The sequence below is a fragment of the Amblyomma maculatum genome, chromosome 4 (genome assembly GCF_055883805.1).
Source record: "Amblyomma maculatum isolate TAMU_Amacu chromosome 4, ASM5588380v1, whole genome shotgun sequence".
Lineage (NCBI taxonomy): Eukaryota > Metazoa > Arthropoda > Arachnida > Ixodida > Ixodidae > Amblyomma > Amblyomma maculatum.
Window position 1 is genome coordinate 110,783,069 of NC_139347.1, and position 9,809 is coordinate 110,792,877.

The 9,809-nt window shown below is 42.1% G+C and overlaps 1 protein-coding gene across 1 annotated transcript; it reads right to left on the minus strand.

Moving 5' to 3' along the window:
- Positions 1-7,100: 7,100 nt before the first annotated feature.
- LOC146191943 (uncharacterized) lies at positions 7,101-8,265 on the minus strand. Its single transcript, XM_084600407.1, has 3 exons — positions 8,021-8,265; positions 7,387-7,599; positions 7,101-7,257 (listed from the first exon to the last, which is right to left on the minus strand). The coding sequence occupies exons 1-3, from the start codon at positions 8,263-8,265 to the stop codon at positions 7,101-7,103; spliced, it is 615 nt and encodes a 204-aa protein (XP_084456533.1).
- Between the last annotated feature and the right edge of the window lie 1,544 nt (positions 8,266-9,809).

Sequence of the window (9,809 nt, forward strand, 5' to 3'; positions counted from 1 at the left end):
CCAAGAGTGGGACCTGCATACTCAAAAAGTGTGCAGGACCGACCAACTAAGGCAGATTTGGTAGAAGCCCATAAAAGGCGTTTTGCAAAAACATAAAGTGGCTGCTGTGCTACAAGTAGCTGTGGGAAAAGGGTCAGACATGGACCACAACATCTCAAAGCCATCATCGCTTTCAACTTGACTGTGATCACTGGAGGAAAAAGGTCTCTATTGTTGACCTTAGAATGAAGGCATTTTGAATAATGACTATGCACAATGGCACCTCAAGTAATCGGGCTGAAGTATGAAACGATCTGCACTTAAAGGTACGCTCCTTTCAGAACACAAAGTGGCACCAAAAAGGTAATTATTGGTACGTTTGTGTTAAATTTGGCCTCACTATGGAAACAGTAAATAACATATAGAGGTATGTGCTGTATATAATTATACTCAGGATATGGTGTAGATTCTTTTGTGTTTTACTGCACATTTTTTGCTGCTGCTGTTTGAACTCTACAGTGCGTTTTCCAGTGTTTTTGTTGGGACAAATTTATCAAAATTGTTTATTGTTATGAAAGAGCATAAGAAATTATTTTTTAACCTCATAGGAATACAAATTATGCATTTTGAGTGTAGTAGTAGGCTGGTTAACCTTACTGATTTGATTGCGTGAGAATCCCAATTCGGAATCACTTAATACAGTGTTTGAGGTGGGAAATAATATTTGAAAGAATGTGAGCTAGCCACAAGAATGTAGTTTCCACAAGACTGACTGACAATGTCAGAACTGACTATATATCGCTACAAATTAGGACTTCTGGCTGAAGCTCCTCCGGCTAAATTTGTCGTGCAATACCAGTCTCTAAGTTGGTCTGGTCATAGTGTGTGATGTCCTCTGGTAGTTCAGTTTTTTCATATTTTTGTAAGGCTCACTCGCTTGGACATTGATTTATAGGCCATGTGTGAGCTACATATTATAGTGAGTGTTCCGTAGGATGTCTCATCTCCTCCCTTGTTCCTTAGGCTCAGCATGCTTGAGTGTGGTGTGCTGCTGATGCCCGAGTGCAACTCTTTACTGAGGTGACACATCATATATATGATGTTTCTTGCAAAACAATGAATCTCGGGTAGCAACGCATATGGCTTGTAGAGGAAGGCCAGTCACGGAAGCTTTTATCAATTCTCAAGAATGGCTTTTTATTTGTTGCTCCATGGCAACCTATTCTTGTTAGTATTGCAAAATGATGTACAGGGTCGCTCAATGTGAAAGGGAACAAAGCTTAATCATTACAATAAATGACTAAGCACACTGTCCCCTGCATGCAAAACAGAAATCCTCTTAATGTGCAATAAACAAGAGCCAATAAACTAATGACTAAACAAATAAGTGAAAAATAAAAGCATATTTTTGTGCAAACAGGCAACTCCCTTTCACACTGAGCTATTATGTACCTTCCTTACAGTTCATACTTTTATTTCCCCTGCAAGTTATCGCAATTTTGTGTGTATTCCTAGTGTGCAATTCCCTTACTGTATGCTCTACCCGGCCTGCAAGTTGTACTGAATGCGAAAAGTTAGCCTGTTTTTGTTTTGTAAATTCTGTCGTTTTATCACCACATACACAAATAAATACCATAGAAGAAATGCAAAGTAAGATCATATGCACAATTCTTGAAGTACTAGTCATTGTGTTTTTATGGGCCAGCACACTTTAGAATTTCTAAATGAGCCTTTGAATTTTATGACACTTAACAACTGTGTATTATATTCATTTTTTACATTGTTCTCATTATCAAATTTACAGCAATGGAAAATAAGATAACGTGAATGGCTGAAGGCTGTATTGCTTGCAACGTCATTAATGTGGTCATTAGTCCACTTGCTACTCATTTTCTAACTAAAAGCAAATACTAACTGATGGGTCAGCTATCAAGCCATGAGATAAATACTGCATCTCTGCCAGGCATTAACACAGTGAACATTTGGCATGCACAATAGATTTTGAGGCTGGTTCATTTGATACAAAATGTCACATAAGCAACGCGGTGCCTGTGTGTAGGTACTACTATGAGGCTGTGCCATAGCGTATTCCTTATTTAACAACATGCTTATAGCAACAAGCAAATAGCCTTTAGTTCCTTTTCAAACAATTCAAGCAGGCAATTAGGCATTTTTATTGGGCTTTAAATTATATTTCCCTAATATCCATGTAAGAGAATACTCATGAAAATGCACTAACATACATTGCCATAGCCTCTCAAATGCAAGCAGCGCAACCTAAGGCTCATTTTCTCTCTTTTGTCAGCCCCAACCTCTAATGAATGCTACTGGTCAAAGCCTTTCTGCTTGTTTGCATGAACATCGGCAGGGGAGTGGAGAAGAAAACTTGCCCCCCCCCCTCCTTCCTTTTCCAAGCTGTCTCCTTCATTCGCACTTCCTTTTTTGCCACTAACATCGGTGACAGGAAACAGTCTGGAATGTTTATTTTAACCTCAATGGCAAAAAAGTGTGTGTGTGTGTGGGGGGGGGGGGTGACAAATCACTGCCCCCCTCTACTGCAATGCAACGGGATTGCCCTCCACCCCTCACACACAAGAGAAAATCCTGCCGATGCCCATGCAGTGGATGAGTGCTCAAGATTTACTAATCTATGGGAAAGGACCCCTCTTTATCCAACTTATTTTGCACTACCACAGTGTATCAGTATTTTCCACTTTCACTTTTTTGGCTGCATGAGATGGGCAGAGAGAGGCGACATCACTTCTCTAGATAAAACAATGACTTGTTCAGTTATATATTGTTTTACCAAAGCTATTGGCTTCCAAGGAGGGCTGGCCGCCTTAAATAGGTAAAACAAATTCGGCTGAATTCGGTTGTCACTGTCTAAAAAAAATGTGATTTTATGCATGCAGAACGTTTTTTTATATTTTCTGGTTTTCAAAGGAATGTACTAAAACAGCTTTATTTTCATTGTCTCTTGATGTCACACATATGGCAAGTGCATAAGAGGAGTACTACAAATAGTCCTGTGGTCAGGATTATCAGAATCAACCTCCTGTTAGCATGTCAGCAAAAATTTGGAAATGAGGCCGCAAAATAAAGAGTACACAGTGGTACGATTCAAGCAACTGTGATTACTGAGGCTTCAAGATCAGTGTATAGGCTCTATACGGAAGGAGCACTTGAAACCAAAACAAAGCAATGTTCCATCGCATCATGTAGGAGGAGTTAGACAAACAGTTCGAAGAGATGCTTTCTACAAGGGAGTGCCCATAACGAGTACACATCACAGGCAGATAGGTCAGTGCTTGCCGAAAGTGTGCGCTTTTTAGGAGTCCCTTTAAATCAGCAGGGAACACGAGTCTGCAAGGGTGACTATGAACTTGAACCAGCTGAAGAAGCTCAATGACTTATAGCTGGTTTGAGAAAAGTTTACAGTCGCCATGGTAATCAATTGGAGGGAGCTACGTCTAATTCTGACACTATCGAATTGCAGTGTAGATGACGAGGTTTCAAATTGCAGGGTCTCATTCAGGATGGTCTAAATCAAAAAAAGAAAAAGACAAATGAAGAAGGAGCAAGGACATCTAAAACTCGGAACAGGTGAAAGAGATGAGCAAGAAGACGTTGAACATAAAAAAAGCTGAGAAAAACAAGTGTCCAATGAGCAGAAAAAGCAAAGGAATTGGAGAATTACATAAGTAGAAAGGACATCGAGGATCTTTTATATATGAGCAAAATGAAAAGATGGTGGCGTTTTATACTGATAAGAAAGGCAGAAACACAGGAGTCCAGGAAGTCACCAATTAAGAGCATGATTAAAGCGAAATTTTGTAGGAGTGCTGCAAAAAGGAGTAACAAGAGCAAAAACACAATAGCAGGAGTGGAAGCAGGCTTCAGCACTTTGGAACAGCTCAGGGAGCAGTAATAAAACAATTTTGGAGTTAAGAGCAATAAAATGAGAGTTTTGGAACATGTTTTGTCAGATACCTTTAACTGCAATTTTCTTTTCCGGACATGCAAACAAATCCAATGCTATTCCTTTTTATTCAATGTTCAATGCTTTGTTGACTATGCACACATCTCTGATGGCACAGCACAAACAGCCAAAAAATGTATATCAGATGAAATTAGCAAAATTTGGAACAGACTGCCATGAACGGAGTGCTTGCTTTTATACTTTTAATTATTTTGACTTGACAGATTCGAATGTGGGGCCTCCTACTTTGACGCGGTCAAGAACTGCCACTAGTTTGGAGTTTGCCTTTTTTTTCGTTTGAGCAGCGATGGGGCTACTTCAATTTCAACACATTGGAGACAGGCTTTGTATGGCTTTCCAACACTCTAGTGATAAGCATTTTCAAGGCATCACCCGCATAACACTTCACGTATAGCTTTTGTAGGCTTGACATGCTTGTTAGTGAAAAAGAGGATGCAAGGTGAAATATCTACTTGCTTTCACAGCAGAACCATTAAAATAATGCATGTCATGCTTTGTAGCCGAGCAAATTTCTCAACAGCTCATGGTAGTTCGCGGTATCTGTTTCACCCACTGGTTTCACTTCTCTACCTACTAGTGATTCAAAAGGTGATTTGTTTGTCATGTGCATCAAGTATATTTTCACAATTCCCACCAATAGCCTGTGGCTCGTTTTAAATATACTTGTGAACAAATCTTTATTCTGTTCCACGATTTTCCAGCTGGCAAAAATTTTATATGTATTAGGACCTGCGTAATATGCGTGGTATTTCTGCCACTGGTGTGCTGCCATCATTTTGATGACAGCACCTATAGTGCGTACACTGAGCTCATAAATTACCGCTGCCTTGCTGCATTTCTCAGTTTCCTAATCTCATTGCAGTGGATCGCATTTTTTGTAGGCAATATCACTAATGGCCCAATGTGAAGGAAAACTGTTCTGCTAGACTTGAAGGCAAGGCAGCCGGATTAGAGCAGTTTTGGAGCAACATTGCGTTCTGTAGCAGGATGGAGCAGTAAAAGAAGGTTGTAGAAGAATGGAGCAAATGAAGCAGTACTTCCACCCCTGCAATTGATTCAAACCACCATGAGTTCCACCTGGCTGGTATACATGATGAAGGCCCTACAAACATAGAGGAGTGGGACGCAAGCCCTAAAACATGTGATGTCAGCCAGATGGCTGTACAAAGCACAGTCGAGGTAGGCACTATAGGTACTGAGACGCAGCCGCAGATAAACATACCTAAGAAAAAGGACAGATTTATCCAGGCTAGATGCCGCATGCTTATAGGTGCATGCACAGTGGGGGCAGGAAACCGCCAAGTCTGTCCCATACCTTTACACTGCCGGAGTGTCAGTTATTCCATACAGGATTTGTTTTTTTTTATGATACTGGTGGCCGAGGACCCATGATGTTGCACTATAAGAAATGCTCACTTGTCATCTTTACCTGTAGAAATCCAATGGAGGACTCGAGGAACCATTGTGAGAGTGCGTCGTTGTGTACTTTTCAATTCTGTGTCTATGATGAAGCTTGTTTTAACTTTAAGTGCACGCTATTCTTTTTACGGTTCAATTACATCACGTCCAAATAAATGTTGGGTAACAAATCCTCATCTTTGCACTGCGTTATGGCCATAGGGACTTTGCAGGAAGATAAGAGGGGGGGGGGGGAGTTTGCAGCGAAACGTTGCTCCCCCTGATGCAGAACCCTGCGCATACATACACGCATGCTCCAAGTTAAGCAGCAACATCAATGTAACTCGAATCAAGTAGATGGCAGTTGCTGCATTCATGAGAGGTCAGCAAAGGGAGCTGTGGTATGATCGCTTATTCAGTACCCATTCATGGTGAAGTCCACGCAGTAAAAGTGGGCGCAAGTTCTAGAGCATTCGAAGCAGATAGCACCATTATGAGAAGTTCGCAGAATTCAGAATGTGAAAATAAGTACCCTTCCACGTCACAAATATGAATAAAGTTGACACGAAAGCAGTACAAGCAGCAACAGGAAATGGTAACACACAAGCATATGCGAACACACCTGTGATCAAGGTACATTGAAAAGCAATGGCAAGATATAGCAAAGTGGCTCATGGGAAAAAGGAAGACAGTTATGATTGTGTGCGCTGAAGGGATTAGCGAAATGAGCGGCAGCATTGTGAATGACTCGGAAAATAACTGGTCCAATAAGGTACACATATGTAGTGGAAGTAAATGTGTTCCAAAAAGGTACAGCCAAAAGGAAATATATTCATTTCCACGTTCATATTAACAAGGCGCAGAAATGGTCTGTTTAGAGATAGCTTGCTTTTGGGGCAAAACTGATTGCCCAAGTTTAGAACATGTTGGTTGCGCTGGAAGTTATATTTCGTGGTTTTACCTTTCTGTTCATGTGGTCAACATTTTAACAAAGCTTTCTGCATGGGCAGACAAAGTTTTAAAATATCTGCTTCCCAAAGATAAACCTGGCAGACTTCAGGAAGGTTTACTGTGCTCGGTGTTGAGGTTTGGGTGTAAATTTGTTCCTGAACGCATGAGGAAGCAGGAGTATTGGAAGAGCCATTGGAGGCGATGTCAACTATTCAATTTGCATAGCGCACCGACATCATGGTGGCTTGGCCATTGCAAACAGTAGCATTTACACAACTCTCGAGGTCTCTTTAGGCAACTGTGATGAGCAGGTCTGTGTGCTGCTGTGTCATGGTATGAGGACTTGTGTGGTGCGTGTGCTTTTTTGAGCTCTCTCTATCTCTCTTGTGCGAGTGCGCCTCTCAGTACTCTTTATAAGATCCCTTGTATAAATGCAATAAAACGTTTTTGTTCTATCTTCTGTTCTTTTGTTCTTCCTCCAAACAAGGAGTGTTCATTCCACACAGAACCAAGGCCTTGGCCTAGTACCTCAAACGCCCCATCAACAGGAATCATAAAAATAAAAAGGTCGTAACTTTAATAAGGAACTGATTCAGTTCCATTTCAAGCTACGGCAACAACAATGCATAAATTTGTTAAAATGCACCTGCAAATGTCACCTCTGCCAACTCGAGGATGAGATAACAAGCCATGTAAAATTTTCTGCCCTTACCTTTGGCAGTAGAGTATCTAAAGCACACTACAGGAAACTGAATTTGACTTTACTTGCCTCTTAATATTCTGCATACTGGAATCCCGTTGGTGCATCTGTTGGAAATGATGCCCTTATCTTGGCCACCACACAAGCTGGCAAGACGAGACGATTTCCTTTCCCCAGGCGACGCCAAAGCCAACGGACAAACTGGCGGTACGCTGTGTAGCGGTACCTTCTGGGAAACAACAAAAAATGAGCACCAATTGAACTGTTATAGCTTGTGACATAAACAACTTCCCCGCAATCTGGCGCAGCGTAAAACCTTCGGGGAATGGCTAAGGCAGCATCAAACACAGAACCTCACTTGTGGATATCGTCGTTCATGTCTGCCCCCTGTGCACGCAGCTCGAAGTACGCAACGCGGAGTACGGCAGTGTTCAGACACAGAAAACTGAACTCCGGGTGCTCCGTGATGCAGCCTTCGGGATGAGCCGCGACGACACGGTCCATCTCGCGGCAGCACAGACACTCGAGCTCCTTGAAATTGTTGAGGACTTGACAATGTCCGCAACTGCACCTAAAAACAACAGCCGAGGTATAGTTTATGCAGAAAACAACGCCAAAGGTTATTGACGCAGGCTTTCCCCGTTAAAAAAAAAAGACAAAACGTGTTGGGTAAGCTCATGAACAATTATGCTAACCACTCGTACTGTACTATCGTACGAACTACATAAAGGAGATCCACCAAGCTGGTAAATGCGTACGGGGTTTATTATCATGAGTCGAAACTGTAAATCAAGACGTTACTTCCGCGCACATTTCGACCACACCAAAGAGGGGCCTTGGAAAACACTTTCGGCTTGCTAACGTTGCACTGCGTTCCATGTTGGCTGACACGCAGCTCAGTATGCCCGCTTCGCCAATACACCGATACGCTCGGCTGCATAATCAATGCTACTAGGAATACTGTAGAAGAATTCCAAAATATCTCTACGTACCAGTCCGTACTCATCAGTCGTGACGGAGCTTCAGCGATTACAGCTGCCGCACTGGCATCTTCGCTGGCAGTCGACGCTGGCGCCTCGTCCATCTCGTCTGTTGCTGTATGTTCTTGCTCTTCTTGATATCCCGCTAGCCCAGCCGCTTCAGCCCTCAAAAGCATCGCACGCTCTATAGGGCTGAGGTCGCTGAAGTGCAGGCCAGCGGTGGCCGCCAAAACTTCGTTATTAAGTTCGGGACCCATGGCTGGTGGCTGCTGTTAGCGAAACGCGAAAAGAGGGCTACGACCGGCGGTAGTTTTCATGCTTTCATATCGGCGGTGCTAGACTGCACCGCTGCCTGCGCGCCAGCAATCACTGAGTCTCCACCTACGTCACTCAACCCCAACTACGTAGTTGGAAGAAGCAGTTTGAATTCGACCGGCGGGAACAAGAAAAAACCCCAACTTCTTATCGCAATATCTCAGCTATTATTCGATTTTTTGCTGCCGGATATGCGGCGACAGTGTCACCAAATGCAGTTTATTAGAATTTCATAGCATCTTTGGGTGTCTTTAGTGTCCCTTTAAGTAATTGCACACTATCGAAAATGAAAGCCAAGACTTGGGAGCAAATTGTGAAAAGATATTTCTGAAAGTTACGTTTTCACAAGTTCCAAGGCGGCTCGCCATCAATAAACATATCTGAAGATTGATGAAAGGCACGCTTGCAGTTTACTGTTTCTTGTTTGCGAGGCAGGTCTTTTGTTTTATACGGCAGCTTTAATGCTCAGTGTAAATGCAGGAGAGATTTTAAAAGCAATGTTTTCCCGTGTTAGCTTCCTTGCGTAAATGGCTACGAATAGGAGCTGCACTTATCCACCTCCTACTCAATGTTGGAACGGATGTTGGAACGGACATCAAGAAGGAATGTGTTTTGCTCACATGTGAGTGGATTCACTGCAGGATGATGTGCCCTCCAATAATGTTTTGGAGTCACGCCTTTTGAGATGGTTGGGGGCCTCTTTTACGTTTGTGTTGCTGGCTCCAAAGTATTCTTGCAACTCTTTATAGGAGTGAATAGCACAAGGACTGCTTTGTAAACCTATCGTATAATGGCCTTCATTTGATTCTGCTCTATTTTATTGTCTTTCGCAGGGAATCCCTTCAGAACCCTACTGGCGACGAGCGCTTGAATAAAGCTGGGTCTATCTTCTGTCATGTAATTATAAAATTTAAAAATTCGCCTTTTAATTTGGCGTGTATTTCCCAAGGTAAGAGGTTATGTAGCAATGGTAACAGTGCACAAGTGTCAAAGCTAATTAATATAGATATGACGAAGCACCAAACTCGTTTACCGAGTCGGTTCAGAGAAATGAAAGCGTTATTTCGGAAGAAGCAATTTTCCCGCAACTCGTGTAGAAAAGTCTCTTTTTCAGCTGTGCTGAAGTTCTGAAAGTGCTCATTGCAATCCCTGAGTCCACAGAGACACTGAAAAGGTCCTTCCGTTTCTAGTAATGAATGAATCCGGCTTTAGATCTACTTGCACATGTAGCGTTTTCATCGCATGTAGATCCCATAGCTGGTATGGCATGGTATCACATTTTATCATATAATGTAAGTCATATGAGAGGACTGCAAATAATTGTTTTATTTGCAATTATTGTCCTGTATTTTGGTCTGTTTCGTCGAATCAATACAAGAATGAATAACATAAACCTCTGATGTACACCAAGACACTTTCTAGTTTCGGCAATAACTTATTTAATAGAAAAAAAAGCACTAACAAGGTTTTATGAAAACAATAGTTT